Source organism: Mastacembelus armatus, chromosome 13 (assembly GCF_900324485.2).
Source record: "Mastacembelus armatus chromosome 13, fMasArm1.2, whole genome shotgun sequence".
In the NCBI taxonomy this organism is placed as follows: domain Eukaryota; kingdom Metazoa; phylum Chordata; class Actinopteri; order Synbranchiformes; family Mastacembelidae; genus Mastacembelus; species Mastacembelus armatus.
In genome coordinates, this window is record NC_046645.1 from 9,449,144 (window position 1) to 9,466,923 (window position 17,780).

General features: G+C 40.5%; 1 protein-coding gene across 3 annotated transcripts in view; it reads right to left on the reverse strand.

Annotated features, from left to right (window-relative positions):
- Positions 1-113: 113 nt before the first annotated feature.
- rsrc1 (arginine/serine-rich coiled-coil 1) overlaps positions 114-17,780 on the reverse strand; it is a 102,963-nt gene continuing 85,296 nt past the window's right edge. For all 3 annotated transcript variants that reach the window (XM_026329462.1, XM_026329452.1, XM_026329469.1), the window contains exons 8-10: positions 5,056-5,162; positions 2,333-2,440; positions 114-433 (exon numbers count right to left, since the gene is read on the reverse strand). In XM_026329462.1, coding sequence (XP_026185247.1) covers positions 341-433; positions 2,333-2,440; positions 5,056-5,162 — 308 coding nt within the window. In that variant the 3' untranslated portion in view covers positions 114-340. The remainder of the gene's footprint in view (positions 434-2,332; positions 2,441-5,055; positions 5,163-17,780) is intronic.

Below are 17,780 nucleotides of genomic sequence, written 5' to 3' on the forward strand. Positions count from 1 at the left end.
TCATTTATCTGTGTCTATAAAAAGGCACAGTTGCCTTACTTTGACAATGAAACAAGTGTGAAAAGTGTCAGATTTCTAGTCAGTTCAAATCAACCATCCATGATATGCCCACATGTTTTCACTTCAAAAATCTATCTTTATTTGCTAAATTAATTACAAATTACATCTGGTACACCTTCAGTAACAAAAAAAAAGGGAAGAGAAATAATTAGTGGAAAAAAAACATTAAACAAGACAGGCAGGATATAACATGGGATAGATAAAGATAAAAGCAAACTTCAGTGACCCTGGATTGAAACTGAAACTGATCAAGAAGAATCTTCTAGGTTTCTGGGGTCTTTCAGGTCACAGGACTTCCCATGAGCCTCTCTTGTCGCAGTGAGACCAGTCTGTTGAGCCACAGCTCCTCGGCCTTCTCCTTGTCCATGAACAACTGTAGGACAACACAATGACGACACTTTAGCCAGCCAACGGATGATTGCTCTACAGGACATGACACATCAGGGGAAAGCCAGGGGGAACAGTGGGCCTTGTGGTTTAATGGTAAGTACAGAGTACTGTTCAACTTCAGACCATTGTGTCAAGATCCACTGCTCCTTTATTTTCTTGTGTAGTGCAGACATAACAAAACCCAGAAAAATGCACCAAATATCATAGTAAACAAATTCTAAATAACAGGGGCACAATATGAAAAAGGGGGGTGGAGGGAAATCAGTGGACTGAAAAACACAAAATAAAAATTTCTATTATGTGAAAGTATAAACTCAGATTTATAAATATAAACGATCAAGATTAGGGCTGATTTTTATTATTTTAATATTTTTATTATCAATTAGCTTTCTTATTACCTCCCAAATTAATTGACTAGTTTAGTCTGTAAAACACTAAACATTTGCTGACCACCCCATCACATTTCTACTTACTACTAATTACTACTTAACTACAAGCAGTGTAAGCTGTTTTACTCTGGCACATCCTACTGCTGCTCGGCCATATCTTTTAAATCTCTCATATTCCAAATGTGACAGATACGAATGATCTGTGTTTCCACTTCTGGTCTTTCATGACTCTAGCACAGAGCTGTCAGTCCTGCTCCCTGGAACCCATGTGACTTCAGTGTGGACGTCTGAGTCATAGTGATTACAATGTAAAACTGTGAAGGCTGTGGTTCCTACATGTTTTTATTAGACTTTGCTTGTCTACCTACTCAACTTCAAAGGCTCAGGAAAAGACTACACATGCGACTTGTATTCATTGCAGTATATCACGGGCAGTAATGATATTTATTGTAGGAAAGCTATAAAACTGCTGCTTCAAGTGTCTGATGAATGAAGGCATCTCTTTATTAGGAAGTAACATAATGACTATGAGACTGAGAAGCTCGAAGATCATTTCTATATTCACTGTGTGTGCTTGTGTGAGGGTGAGAGATAATGTTGACATGCTGGCAATGGGTATATGCTGTATAATATCTATGAGATTCTGTGTGTGTTATTATGCAGATTGTAGAGCAACGCTGGTCACGTCAATTCTTCATTCCTAACCTACACTGCTTACAGCTGCACTGCATGTTATCTGTGCGTTGTATTCAACACTAGTGAGTTCTTGTCTGTCGGCACTGGTGTCGTGGTGCTAATGAGGCTGTGTGTGTGGGATGACAGTATCTGGGCTGGGCTAATGGGACTCATCTGTTCTAATTGGAAGTGGAGCTGGAGCTGAAGCTGGGGCCGGGGCCCGCCTGGGGCATATTGCTGCCATACATCAGCCTGTCTGAGAATGTGTATGTGTGTTTGAGCTGGGGGGCGGTGGTGGTGTGTGTGTGTGTATGTGAGGTGGTTATCTGCATACGTCAGGGCATAACTTAGTTTCCCCAGTGGAGACAGATGACTGCGAAGCCCTAGGGAGTGTTATTGGAGTTTAAAGTTTTCCTTCTTGTTTTTCATCATTGGTCTGCAGGCAGGGGAGGAGGTGATGTTGGGAAGCTATAAACTGCTACCCTGCAATGTCCTATATGATACGATGCACAGTATCAAAATATGCAACAGCGGTATAAATAGTGAGGCTGGTACTAGCAGCAGCAGTAGCATTTTTAGAAGTAAAAGTTTACAAAGTTTGTCCATTCAATAAGGCAAGCACCATACTCATAAGAAACAACATGATACTAAAAGATAAAATGACAAAAACTGTAGCTGTGCCTGTGGACCTGAAAAGTGCACAGTGGCTCAGAAGGTGTTAAAAAGTCTGCATCATAGCACCTCAAGACACGTTGCACATTGAAGCAAACCAAAAACCTAAACATAACACTGAGCTAGTTTGCCCAGTGAGATCTTACGCTGGGATGGGCGAGTGTGTCACTGTCGTTGTAGACTATGGTCATAGGAAGACTGATGTCCTGAGAATCTGCCTTTTCCGAGTCCTGCTTCACTTCAACTGGCTCAGTCTGTTCTCACAGAAACACACAAAACATAGAAAAAGAATGAACACTAATTCTCTAAACAGTCTGCAGGGGAGCAAAACACATTACACAGAAAGATGATTAAACCTAAGCACATAAATAGTATATGCAACTAATAAATTATAAAAAGAAGATAAAACTTTACTTTGGCCAAAGCAACAGCAGTAATGGGTAAGTATTATTTTATTCCTTATTGTGCTATCAGCTCATCACAAAAAGGGCACAACAATAGAAATATTTCTGTACCTCAAAATGACATAGCATTTTGACCATATAGCTACCCCTTGAGTTCTGTTTATGTAGTGTGTCCACATTGAAAAACAGTGACAAAAATAGTTATACTCAAAATAGAACCCTTGCCTTTGAGTGTCCTGTTGATATAAACAATTGCAAAACAAATGATGTAGCTAAACTGCATTTGCAGAAACAAATGCGAAAAGAAATGGAGATATTACTCATGACTACAAAACCTTTGAGTAAAATGAAATGGTTCCAGAAAGGAAACAAAGATAATGAAGCACATGTAATGAATAATTTCCAGTGCATATATAAAACATTGAAGTTGATTTGCAATTGCAATATGACATTTGTCCAGCAGATGGGAGTGAATGACTGGTCTACGCAGTACAAAACAGAATATGGATGGTAATCACTCTGTATCCAGAATTGTACTCATGTATCAGATTTGATTAATCCTTGTATGTAATAAAGCAGTGAAAAAGCGTGAGAATTGAACCCATGCACTGCAGTTCACCTGTATGTTGCATTAGGCTGAACCAGAAACTGGGCTTGGCTTCAGGTAAGGTGAAGTGTGTTACGTTTTTTTATGTTGGTGATTACTAAAGTTAAAACCTGTAAATATTAGAATATTACATGTGACAGGTTAGCTCCTCCAAATAAAATTAAAAAGTAAGGACAAAAGCTGTCTAATCCTGTCATGTTGCAAACTGCAAAGTCCAAGCTGATAAACATGAATGTGATACTGAGAATGACTCTTCCTTAATCCCTAGAGGTATTACTTAAAGCTATAATAAGCCCCATATTTGGACGGATGGCCTGTTCTCCTTGTTGCACTTGATGAAGAAGAAATATCAAAATGAATACTTTGCCAAGTCCATTCATGTTTCAAACACTTCTAATACTAGCCCCAGAGCAAATGTTTACCCAGTTGGGAAGATCTACTTAAAATTCATTTGGCAGGATACAAAAAGTGAGCAAGATATAAAACACACTGGCTAATAAATATGGTAATGTGCCAAATATCAAATAGTATAATTGATCGTAACAATTCGTTGGAATGATATGCTGAATACACATTTCTAATGAATGCAGTTTACTTTAAATGTAGCAGATTTGAAAGGTTTTACTGGGATCTCCTCATTAACAGTTGCTTAGCACATTGCAGAAGTTATCAATACTAAATCCAACTAAACTTTTTATGCATGTTTTTAAATAGGTGAAACATTCTGTTACACTGACACTATTTAGTTTAAAAAGAAAAGGTTTAATTATCAGTTTCTTGAATTAATGGAATGCCCAAACATATTGTTTATACGGTAGACGATGTTTGAATATTTATTTTTCTCATTTAGGCAAAGACGTGATATAGCTAAAAGACTGAAATCCTAGCGACTAAGGATGAATCGTCTGGATAGCTTAAGTAATATTTGACTTAATGACACAAACAATGCCCATGAGATTAATTTGACAATAAATAAAGAGCTGTTATAAAAACATGCAAACTTAAATTTTTATTTCATCAAAGCTGGAACTGATTAAAATAATACAGAAACAATATCTGTCCTTCAAATAATACTTTCTTTACAATTTGAAGAGAGAGGTTTTACTTTTGCATGTAACATTTTGTGATGTGACTCCATATCTCAAACCTGCTGCAAACATCGCTGATACTGTCATTGATGAAGGTCACATGTTTAATACCAGAAAAGATTTGTGTGAAATTTCTCATAGCTCCCATACTTGGAGATGAACAAAAACTGCTCTGCAAACTGCATGACTGCACCAGCTGAAGTCAGGGGATCAAAATGCGAATAAGGCTTTCAAAAAGGAAAAAACAGCTATTCTGTTCATGTGCGATCCCTGCAGTCCGTCCATGCAAGGGCAGATTGACTTAGTCCAGTCCAAGATGAAGCCACAAGGGTCTTGACCCTTGTCAGATTCATCAAGACGTTTCCCAAAAGTCAGTGTAGCTCTGCTGTCACATGTTGTCGCCTATCTTTTCAAAAAAGCCAGGAGCCTCAACAAATCTAATTCCTGCTCCTTCAGAGACAGGAACATTTCAATAATGACTTCTGTGTTTTGTCTGCATCTGCACAACCAGAGGGGGGAGAGAGAGACGGAGGATGGCTGTTGCCTGCTGTGGCTTTTGTGTGGGTGCTGCTGCTTTGGAGGCGGCGAACAGTGGAGCGTCTGATGAAACTGTCTCAGGTTGGAACAAACGGCGCTGAATGGGAATGTTTGATTTGGTCTGGGCTGTCTCTGGACAGACGGCACAGCATTGCAGAGAGGGAAATTTAATAACAGACAGAGTGAAAAGAGAGAGAGTGAGGGGCATGGGGAGAAAGAGAGACAGAACGCACCTTTATATCATCCCTGGATGATTTGAAAGCCTGAGGAACAAAGGAATCACTCTCGATGGCCTCAATGTCCTTTATCCTTCGCACTTGCTCCTCCAGAGAAGTTCCCTCTGAAACACGTCAGACAGAAGGGAGGCTATGAACAAAAGCGCAGACACATGCACACGTGTACACAGACACACACACAGGGTCAGCTGTCCCTTGTCATGTTCTGAAAGGAACCCGATTTCATTTGGACTGGGCTTAGCTGATTGCATGCGACCTGACTGTATAACGCTCTTTGACACAATATGAGATATCTGATATTCCCCTGTTTTAATCCTGGCCTCTGAAAAAGGACTCTTGTTTAGCCAAGGGCATGAAGTTGCTATAAAAGACAAGTGGAAAAAATACTAACAAGATAATACCCAGACAGTGAATTACACTCGGATAATGCATCCTAAAATAATCAAAAATATGAACACAAACTCACTGCAAAAGAATTTCATTATGGAGACTAAATGTGATTAGGTTTCATACGGTTTTCATGTATCAGGAAGGATTTTACTCTGGTTTGTCAAACAAAAAGACAGAAAGGGTTTCCAGTAAATTACTCTTGGATATAAACACATCAGGATTCTGCATATCAGATAATAAATCATTTCAAGAATTCAAGAGAAGTCTTCGTAGCGTAGGAGGGCAAAAATAGGTGTGCCAGGAAAGTTAGCAACAGGAAAAAAAAAAAAAAGGCAGAGTATGAATGCTCCCATTATTCTCTGGCTGTCAATCTTCCACTGATCAGTCAATATTCACCCCTCTCTCCCCCTTCCATCCGTCCTCTCCTGCACTCTCCCATCTCTCTGTCTGTCAATCCAGCAGACATCCATGCTTTTCTGCTCCACCAATGTAGGCTGTGTCATGAAAACAAGTACACAAATGGGAACACGAACACACACACACGAACGAACACACACACACACGAACGAACACACACACGAACGAACACACACACGAACGAACACACACACAAACGAACACACACACACACACACACACACACACACACACACACCCACCCATCGGGATACAAGTACTCCTACATGTACTTGTGTGTTTGTAAACTTATATACTTTATACTCACTCTCTTGGCTCAGATAAATCGGTACATACATACAGAATACTTTAGCATGCACACACACACACACACACACACTGAATGCAATTAGAGCTAATAGCAGGAATTAATTCAATCCATTAGCAGCTACATAAAGTGTGTCACAACAGATCTTCATGGCCCTGGTGTTTAATGAATAAATGAATATTTGTTCCGGCTTTCACAGCAAAGTATTGCATGCTCTCTGTCTCTCTCTCACACACACACCCACAGACACTCTCTCTTTCTCTCTCTCTCTCTCTCTCACTCACTCACTCTCTCTCACTCACACACACACACACACTATTATAGTTCATAACACTCAAACAAACTCTGTTTTGATTTAAATGCACTGTAGAATTGGACAATTGAGTGACAAGTGGAATTAAGCTTTCCTATATGACAGACTATCAGCTTGTCATCCTGTGCAGGAAGATGTGAGCACAGACGCACTGCACAGCGGCTCCAAAAATAGTTATTACCTTGACTGGGCTGCTAAATGAAGTCTGAACACTGGCCTAATATCCTTCTGGAGACTGTGGCCTGTCCTTCACACCACTATCTCCATGGCTCACTGCATGGCTGCATGAGCGTGCACGTGTTTGAATGAAAACTACCATCTGTGACTGGCCGACAATTAATTCAGCACAATTAATTTACTTTTTCAATTACCCATTCTCTGCTACCGAGCATGAAGACTCACATGCAAACTGCCACACTGACATGAATCTACACACACCCATATCTTCTAGCATCTTCTTGGCAGGCTATTGTTGGGCTGTCCGTGTGTGCGCTGCAGGAATCCATTAAGACCTCAGACTTTTTGACAAACACATTATTGGTAGATAAAATGACTTCCATATGCTGTTTGTCAGATGTCAGCGGGTAAAGATACGTATTTCATGAGAAAATCAAAAATAATGGACTTTGAGTGCGAGTCTAGCAAGCTTAGAGGCAGACAAAAATCAATACACTAGCAGGGCGAGCACATTCTGCAGCTCAGAGAGGTCAAAGTTGATATTTAATATTGACACATTATCTGGCAAATTAATTTAACAGGTCGACTCAATTGTCACCGCATTAGGAACACTCCTCTGTAAGTGATGAGCAGAGGATAAAGTGAAAGTTGAGAGAGACAAAACCAAGAGGAAAAGGACACAAAGGAAAATGAACAAAAGTAGACAAATATATACAGTGTGCACTGCTTTAAAATGGGTTTTCATCTTTGTATGGCTTTTTGTCCGGATGCTCACATGCACTACAACCATTGTCATGATCCAGGAAACAGGATCGAACTCAATCAATAAACTTTAGTTTTGTATCTTCAGATTAGATTAATGGATAGTGACTGAGTAATGTGTGTTAACTTGAGTGTTTTGTGTCCTTGTACGTTTACACCCCTCCATGTGCGTGTGCTAGTACATAAAAAGGGAGTCAGAAAACTCACTGCCATCTCATTACTGAAATTAGTAGGACAGACAGTGGTGCTGATGAATGGCTCAGAATCAATAGGCTATTGTTCCCTCTAAATAGCTGTTTGTCCACTTCATTGATTAAGACCAGAAGACAGGGAGAGAAAATCAAACCAGCCAATGGAAACAGATTTCAGCTCATCTCCTTCAGCCTTGAAGATGAGCGTTGTGCAGCAGTTACACCTCTGTGCCAGAAGAGGGAGCTGTTCAACAATACATCTCTGTGAGCAGAGGCCTTGGGCTGTGGCAGTCCTGTCTTTGTAAACTTGACTTTGGTCTATAGTTTGTCAATCAAGAGCAGCCAAGCTGAATATATTGCTGCTGCTGATTAATTCCAGTAATTGAGTGCACCAGCGTGCCAACTAAATTACCGCAGCACTTCTTGTTGTTGTTTGGTGAAAAATAAATAAAAGGAAAGCTAACTGCTTGTTTTATTGAGGTACTGTAAATTGCAGCAAATCTTTGTCGGTCTTCGGGAATTATTTTCTAAAGAGCTTTAAGGCATTTCACAACTGTATTAAGTGAACCAAGAAAGGGAAAACTGTGATGCTGTATTAACGGTGGGGAGAGAGAGTGACTTCAGCAAAGTACAGGAAATATTAATCAGAAAAAAGTTTCAATCAAATAATATATTTTTTTGATTTGTCAAATAAAGACTCATATTTACAAAGACTTGTTTAAAAAAACATTTTTGTATAACTATATTTTCCTCTGTGTGTTTGTCTAAGCACCACACCTACTGCAAACCCAACAATAAATGCATGAAAATAACAGATTTACCAAGTTTTGTAACCCATGCTTGGCTTCCACATGTGCATGCTCGCACACAGTAACATTTCTTGGTTTGCCAGGTTTCAATAATGTGCCCTCCCCTTCTCTGCCCCTCTACCTCTCTTCCTGCACCGCAGTAAAGATGTGTAATTCAATGCTCAATTTATGCCTGTCTCAGTGGAGATTTTTTTTGCCTGCTAATTGATAGAAATTAAGCCATTAATCAAGCCACTAGCCATCATTCAACCCAGGGAAGATGAATACAAACTTTCATAATAACCACCTTCCCCATTTTAGCCCTCATTAGCATTAATTTTTAATGTAATTATGCTATTCTTTTACACTGAGCTCATAAATTACTGCTCTTTTGTTGCTGGCTGGCCTTGTAAAATCCAAAGTAATGCTTTGTAGTCTGATCTTTAAGGCAATTACTGGCTTCTTCACTCTTTTATCTCCCTGCATTTCCAATAACCTGCTCTCTAATGATTTATCTCCACTGCACGCCTCCCTCCCCAACCCTCCCCCCAAAAATCCTTTCCCCATTCTCTCTCTTTCTGCACCAGCGGCCAACTGCCCCGCTGCCAGCCTCCGTCTCCAATCCCCCCATCCGCCCACATTCTCCCCATCTCTTTGCAACAGCCCCAGATACTTCAGGGATGCACACAAACATCCACAAACTTAACTATGTTAACACATGTCTATGAGTGTATTCACTGTGTGTGTGTGTGTGTGTGTGTGTGTGTGTGTGTGTGTGCGTGCAGTGACTTTGTTTAGCATCTCCTTTAGTCATTTTCCAACTCGCCCTTCATTAATGAACATCCAGCTCCAGCAATGGCGACAACACCTGGGGAACGCCAAGGTAAGAGACTGGCGCTCCATCTCACTCGCTTTCTCACTTGGCTGGTCTCCTGTGGGTCTTACCTGTAGGCTAGCTGCTCTTGTTTATGTAACCCCTGAAAACACACAAATACACATGCACGCACACACGCACTTGCAGAGCTTGGCATCAAACAGCTGAGTTAAGCTTAGCAGGGCTCTGTGCTAGGAGCGATAGAGGGGCTCCGGTCTGGCTGCAGCATCCAGGCTGCATCAAAGTCTCTACAATACGATTCTCCAGGCCCAAACAACAGGCTGCTCCAATGCATGCCTGGGAAATGGACTGCACTACAAACAATAAATAAAAATAAAACAACAGATTCCTTATTAAAAGCTGACTGATGAGATTTCATTATAAGTACCAAATGACTCTGTGAGACATTTTGTTTTTCAGATTAGGATTTCCATTACACTGTCATTAAAACAAAGAAAGAAACCTTGTGTGGCTGTGAATATTGCTACTAATAAGGTTCAGAAACATCAAGGCAGACCTTTTACTTTACTTATGCAAAAAAAGCCAGAAAGCCAACTTACGTTATTAAAAAGGTGTCTGTTGTTGGCCTTGGTTCGGTAATACTTTTAGACTGTATTGATTAGAGGCTGCTGACAGGTTCTGATGTTAGCCCTGGAAATGCATCAAGTGGCTAATGAGCAGCTATTAGGCCCATTGATTTTCTAATTTCAATTGATAGCTAGCAGGCCAAAGCTGCACATCAATATTTGCATAATACCCTGCAGCTTCAGGCATTGAAAAATGAGACATCACTGAGAAAGGGTGACAAAAAGAGAAAAAAAGAGAAAGAGGATATGAGAATAACGAGAACAGACAAAAACAGATAAGCAACATGGATGTATGAGTAAGGCAGAAAACAGAGAAACACCTGTACTATCACAACTGTCCAGTAAACAATCAAAGTGTGTTTTCGCTCCCGTGTGTGAATCTGTAGGTTCTCTATACGGAAGCAAACCACTGATACTAGTTCTGCAACAATGATGTTATGTGACGCTGATGCTTGTCTGGTGCCTGTGGCAGCTGGGGTCAACAGGTCAAATAAAATGAAGGAAAATTCTGACAGGCTGAGCCAGATGTCCCAAGTGCGTCCCCAAGGAGTGTGTGTATATAAATGTATATTTTTGTAAGTGTGTGTGTGAGTAGGGAGACAGAGCAATGACAGAGCAGGTGGCTAAGCCACTATAATGTGCGTCCCCACGAGACCAAACACACACATAATACGCACAGTCATTCATACATTACGCCCAACCCCCTTCCAGTATAGCACCGACTCCATAACCCACGTTTTCAACAATACACCTTCCACCACTAATACATACACAGGCCAAGCGATCCCATGCAGTGCTCACCTTGTTATCATAGTGTCAACTGGTCTCTGTGGATTTTGCCATCCTGTCGACTCTTGTCATTCTCATCAGGGGCCTGTCACGAATTGCTAATCCTCAGACCTCTTACAGGAACCATCAGAACCATTAGGTTCTTTGGAACTTATGGAGAATATAAATGTGGCCGGGTGCATTATTTGACCTTTGCCAATATGGCATGTGATATGTTTATGTGATATCTGTTTGGGATCAGGAAATGAAGAGCAGCTGGTGACTGAGTGTCTCAAACACAGTCCTCTAGTGTCTCCTAGTGATAGTGATCTCCCACTCTCCAGTCAATAAAGGTCTGAATGATGAATTAAAGACCCAAACAACCTGCTAATGACAGGATGACATGGCAGCTATGCGCCATCCTTGGCTATCTCCTTCCACATCTCCACTCATCCCTCCCTCTTCACCACTTCTCTCTTCTGTCATTTAACCCCATTCTGCTCATCTATCCTCTCAACTTCCTCTCCTCAACTGACCTTGGTTCAGCTATTACATTGTATTCACTTCATTTACACTAAAAGTTCAGCTCCTGCAATTAAATACATGTACAGTTAGCCTCACTCTGTCTGCACCCGTAATGAAATCGTAGGGAGAAACAAAAGATTGGATCAGTCCATCTATTCCATCCATCATGCAAAATATCTCAAGCCAGACTGTATTTAAAAGATATGATGGCGCATGTAATTGTTTGATTTGGCCACCAAAACTGCACTGACTAATCTAAATGATTCCTACAATATTTGTTTGCTGCGTATGCATTTCAAGCAAACCTCAGACATAACTCAAAAGATCCTGATGAGAGAAGTTTTTGGGAAAACAATGAAACACATTAAACATTCCCACTTTCAAACGCATGGTTTGATCTAGAAATCTAACGTACAGTATTTATTTATATGTCATTGACTCAAACGAATCATGCACCATTTATTGAAATGTTTATTGTTGACTTGTTGACACAGTATCTATCACTGCCGTGGGTAAAAATACTGCATTTATTTCCAAAAATAAGGGTCTACCTTTCAGGAAACTACTGCAAATAAACTTTAAAAGCATCTAATGTATATTTATTACATATAAATCAGCTATTCCTCTGAAATCGTATCTAAGACTTGACCGTTCCTGCTGACATGACTTCGTGGTGCTAACTGCAAACATAGCAGGCTAATTAAAACCAGGTGGATGTGTTTCTGTGTGTGTGCGTTTGTGAGGGAGGGAGGGAAAGAGAGCAGTACGAGTGTTAACCGATGTCCTGTGTCTGGGCAGCATCACAGAATCTCATTAAGTTGTGAAGCTTTCACAGGCTGAGTGGTGAGATCTTCAAGATCACAGCCACTTTCTCTGTCGACAGGCTCAAAAGGCATTCTTGAAATTTTGTATTACATTTTGTTTCCTTATATTCTTTCTAATTATCATTGAGGTTTGCTGCTTTAGTGAGTCTTGCTATTTCAGGACTCATACACCAGTTATTGTTTACATTTTTTAAGGAATTGAGGATAATCATTTGACATTTTTATGTAGACTCTTATTGGTATAAATCTGGTTATTAAATACTTTCTACTAAACTGAAGTACAATACTAGTCTGTCTGTTAGACCTAAAGAGCTCTATTAAGCACAGTGGTGTTTTAGTTTGATTAGAATACACAGCTATGCCCTGCCCTTTACCAGAAATAACAAGCATTTGACTGCATTAACTTGATGTTAAACCAAGCTGTGGGTATGTGTGTGTGTGTGTGTGTGTGTGTGTGTGTATGTGTGTGTGTGTGTGTGTGTGTGCGCGCGCGCGCGTGCGCGCACAGGAAAAAGTGCAGTGGTCTCCATTTTTCGATCCCAGGCTGGTCAGCAGCTCTTTTATGAACAACTCTATAATTAGAGAAACACCAAACAACTAATTACTTAATTGGATCACGGTCTTTAAAATGGAAATGATGTAATCTGAATCCAGGAAACTGACTCGATTTTCACATACACTAATACATTAATGTCAACACACAAGCAGTCCTACACACCTCGCGACCTACAGTCTTTCTGACATGTAGCTGTTGAGTAACTCCTTCTCCTTAGTTGGGCTGTAATTGATTCTCCCTTTCACTCAGATGGCTCCTGTGAGGGTGTGTGTATGTACTGTAAGTGTGTATGTGTATACTGGGGAGAGAGAAAAAGGGACAGAGGTAGACAGACTCCTGTTTGTGTGGCCTGCTACAAACTATATCAGTAAAGGTCAGAGCCGTGTATGGATGTGTGTCTGAGTAGTAATTAATTAGGCAAATGCCCCACACCTCCTCATCTTCTGACCTCAGTTGTAGACTAATGACCTTGGCACTGTGTAATATATTACCACCCTTTTTCCTGCTGCACTGGGCCTTATTGGAGTGCAAAATATCATGCAAAAATAACAAAAAAGTGACATCGTCAATGGCATGTAAATTCAAAACTGCTCAATATAATTTATTTGCAATCATGGCCCAAATTACAGGAAGGAAATGCATAAATAGTTATGTGTATATAATGTCCAGCCAGTCCCGATATGTCTGTCAGCTGTACTACAGTGTGTGTGTGTGTGTGTGTGTGTGTTTGTGTGTGTGTGAAATGGTGTACTGCTCCAGGCAGTGACCCTTCCCACTTCATTCTCTGACTGCCACCCTATCCCATGCTAAACACTACCACCTAACCTCCATCAAAATACTCCTCCTCCAGTCTGGGAGTACTATTACAAGTTGTTCTTGTGTGTACTTGTGTTTACATGCACTTAAGTAACATGGTCATTTTAACTTGACAAATACAGAAGGTCAGTAAACTGTTTTCTCCCCTTTCCTTGACCTACTAACCCACTGTAGTAGTCAGAAAGTGCTGCTTGGTCCTGAAGTTTTTTAGTTTTTGGTGTGCATGTCTGTGTTGCAGCAGCCTCACAGCACAGTGAGAAAACAGCAGATGGTGCAGAGTTTAATCTCAGCTCAAATATGCCTGAGCTTAAAAACAGTCAAATGTTTAGCATAAAAATCATATTTAGACCTGTGTAGTGCCACCAAAGCCCTCAAACTGCACACACAACTTTCCCAAAACCCATACATATACACAAGACTGTCATCCAAGCTCATTTCAGGCATACCAGAAACACAATCATCGCACAGGGGGGCAGACGCACACACTCTTAAGTGATCTCTGATGTCTAATGACAAACCCTGCAGGGGTCACCAAATGGCCAGAGCCACCCAGGATGCCAGCACTCTGACCTGTAATAGTCTGCGGGTGTGTCTAATCACTGCACCAGGTACACCACTGCTGTGTGTGATCATATCCAGACATATGTGTGTTTCACATACTGGGAATGTTTTCAGTTAGAGGGGCAAATTACCTCTATACCTGTCTACATTACATTACTTCGCTACATTACTAATGCTGAAAAGATGAAACTGATTATTTATCTGTATTCATTTTTTAGAAAAATAAAACTGAAAAAATAAATTTGAACTATTAATTGCAAAATATTCACAAAAAGGAAAATATAACTTAAAATGATGTGTTACTGCTGTGGGCATTTAAAACCCACAGTTTTTAAATTAAGGAAACATTTCAAATATTTTTAATTTAAACATTTTTAACAAATCTGCCTGATGCAACCCAAAACTAAATGGGATGGACAAGAAATCTGGAAAATATATCAGCCTGGTGACTAAACGCAAGGTTGCTGAATGTACATCAGTCTACTGGCAGCAGGTTAATTGATAAGGGTGACCTAAGAAACGATTACCAATCACACAGGGTAACAGGGTGCTGTCAATCATTGCTCCACTTGACCTGAATGAACACAGGTTGGAAGTTTGCATGGCCAATATCTGTGTAATCTAGCCTATGGCAGAGATAGCTTAGCTCCTATCGAGTCAAACATGTCATTCCATAGATATCCTTATAGAAATTATTAAGCTATAGGCTCCATAGCTGTAGCAGTGGCAGCCACATCAGGCAGCATCCCATTACCCCAGGACAACAAAGGGTCACACAGGGTTAACAGAATTCAGCATTCGTTCACGGGACCAGTAGCGCTTAGGACAGGAGGTCACCTAATCACCTTGCAGAGCCATCTCTGAGGGAGAAAAGGGGAAGCGAGAGGTAGGGAAAAAATCAACTTTAAATTTGCAGTGATGAAAAATCAATAAAGCAGTAATTGCTTGGCTTATCACCGTGCAATGAAACAAATTGGTAGGAGAAGGAAGGCAAGGAGAGGGCTGGCGTCCATGCTGCACGTCAGGGTTTTTTTGGCTGCAGCGTGTGAAGCTGAGCATAGCACGAGAGAGAGAGAGACAGAGAGAGAGAGGAAAGGAGAGGAGAGGAGTTTGGGCTTCAGTGGGCCAAGGCAAGGAAAAAAGGTCTCCTTGTGATAATTAAATCTTCTCACACTGATTTTCTGCCAAATTTATTTCCCCAGGGACCATAACTCTGATTCAGTGCTTACAAGCCTTGCATAACTAATCATTTCAACATGGGGGGAACCACAGACCTGAATGAATAGGGAGGAGAAAGAAGAAAATAAAAAAAATTAAAAAAAGAGATGGCTAGACTAAATCTGTGGCACTATTCATCTCCAAATCAATCACTATTTAGGCAGCACAAAAATCACAAGTGTGGAATGTTCATCTGTAAGTTTGTGCTTAAAACAGACCTTTAAAGCGAAGGCATAATTGATTGTCAACGTGCGCTTTTCCACCTTCTCTGCAGTGCAATATGAAAAGAACACATCCTTTAATTCCTAGAACAAATAGAAGTCATGAAGCCAATGAAGTGTCGGTTCAATATTCCTCTGACTGTTCCTGGCATGATTGTGTTGAACATAATAACACAACAAATAAGGCCATTTATCTGAAGTAACGACAGGAGATGAGGCTAACTCCACTAATCAATAACAAATCAATACAAACCAGATTTTCTTACATCAAAATCACTGAGACAGATCTTCCTTCAGTGCAGAGTGCACAAGAGCAATACAGTGCCTCCCTCGAGTCCTAAGGTAGATCATATAACCAGTGGAAAGAACACAGTTTAAAAACGAGTATAATGGTCCACCCTGAGCGAGGATGCTGGGAACAACAGTATAATTATAGTTTGGTATAATAAAGACACTCTCCTTATTGAATCTTCATGTTTTAGTTAATGTGATGAGATCATGGACACTAGATCACTTGTGTTTACCAGGGGATGAATTTCATGGCATGTCCTTCAACACGAAGCCTTAGCAGTGGCGATGCTGCTCAGCGAGGAAGGCATGGCACGCCACACTACGGCCCCGGTAATTAAAACATTTAAAGCAGAGCCAGCCCCCCTGTGCTCCCGGGGTGTGATATGGGGGTCACGCGCCTGTAGATTCTAATTTGCGCACCATTTGTATTCATGACAGGCACGTGCTAAATATTTAACAGCAGCCCGGCAGGAGTTTTGTATTGTTAGGCTTTCCAGGTCAAATAATTTGATTTCAAGGCAGATTACATTAAGCGTCAATGTCCAAGCCACCACTCTCACTTGCCTCTCATTTCCTGTCTTTTATTACAGCTGAGATAGGCCAGAACTGAAGGGATATGGCTTTGGATTATACAAGAGCTTGTTATCCGTGGATTAGTTATTATTTTCAATTAGAAAAGGGATCACATCATTTATTATGGACGAACACACCCACACTGGTATTGCATGCAGGCACTTGCATACAAAGCGGAAATTTTAGCTGACTGACAAATTGTTTAGCAGAGCATGTAATCACACATAACAAGAGGATTATTTTAAACAAATGATGGTGCAGGCACACACACTTTTATAATATGTCACTTCTATAGATTGTCTTTGACCTAGATATCTTACAGTGTGTAAAGGATGTGTGTTCTCTTTTTTCTATATGTTGAAGTTAGGCTAGAAATCAAATCCAGACATTTTCTGTTTCAGCCCAGGCCCTGTGGTGATTGACAAGAGAGCTAGTTAAACGATGATGAGGCGTTAATGGATGCTAGGCCGAGAGACTGAGGGGGGCAGAAGGAGCTGGAGGGGGCTTGTGGTTGAATATTTAATGGTCAAATAATTCCTGAACACAGATGCACACAGACAGGTACACACCCAACCCATGACCTGTCCTACACACTGTGTAATTAGGGAAACAGTTCTTTCGTTTAACTGCCAAAAGAGCAAACGCTAGGTATATATTCCCCTAATGATATGGGTTAAAGAGCTATTATACGTCTCATTAAAATATATGATCTCCCAATCTGGTGGTGGTTTGAGGTAATAGGGAAAGAGCAGCATAAGGGCTAAAATACCATCAGCAGGGTATAGGCTGTAGTCCAATACACATCTACACAATTCTGTATGTTGGAGAGTGGCTGCACAAATGAAAAGATGTTTCTGTCACCGCTGCATGAATGACACACAGAACCCATATTTCAGAGCGTGAGAGTGTGGGAATGAATTGGGGTTATCAAGCATTTGACACCAATTTTCAAGCCGACTGGTTGATGTGTCCTCCTGAACTCTGCTGAACATTAAGTATATAAAGAAAACCAGGAATTAATACAGGGTCTTTAATAATGCCTAATGGGACCCGGATTGAAGACAAAACTAGGCTGACTCCTGACATCTGACCTAGTTAGTGGTACAGTTTTAGCAGGAACAGTATAATGCAGAAAACATACATTTCTATTTTCTCTTTCCTTAAATTGTCTTGTGTAACTTTGCACCATTAAACATTGTCACTGCCAGAAACTTCGGTCAGTTTGTGCTGTATGGCAATAGCTCTGAAAATCTCTGAACTAGGGCTCTGTGAAATAAGATTCAAATGAGTAAATAAAAAGATTAAATGAATTATACTGAAGGGGTCTTATAGCTGGATTTAATTCCCCATAATTCTGTGCCTTTCTCTTATTTGAACTCCATCCATGGACTTCGTGGTTCTGGTATCCAGTGCACCAGATACAACGTAACAACACCACACCAACAAAAAAAACGACTACACTGACAGAGGAAGGTGACCCTCTCTGGACCATGACAGATAGCAGAACACATCGTAGTAGGCAGGGAATAGACAGTTTTTAGACACAAAAAAAGAAAAAACAGA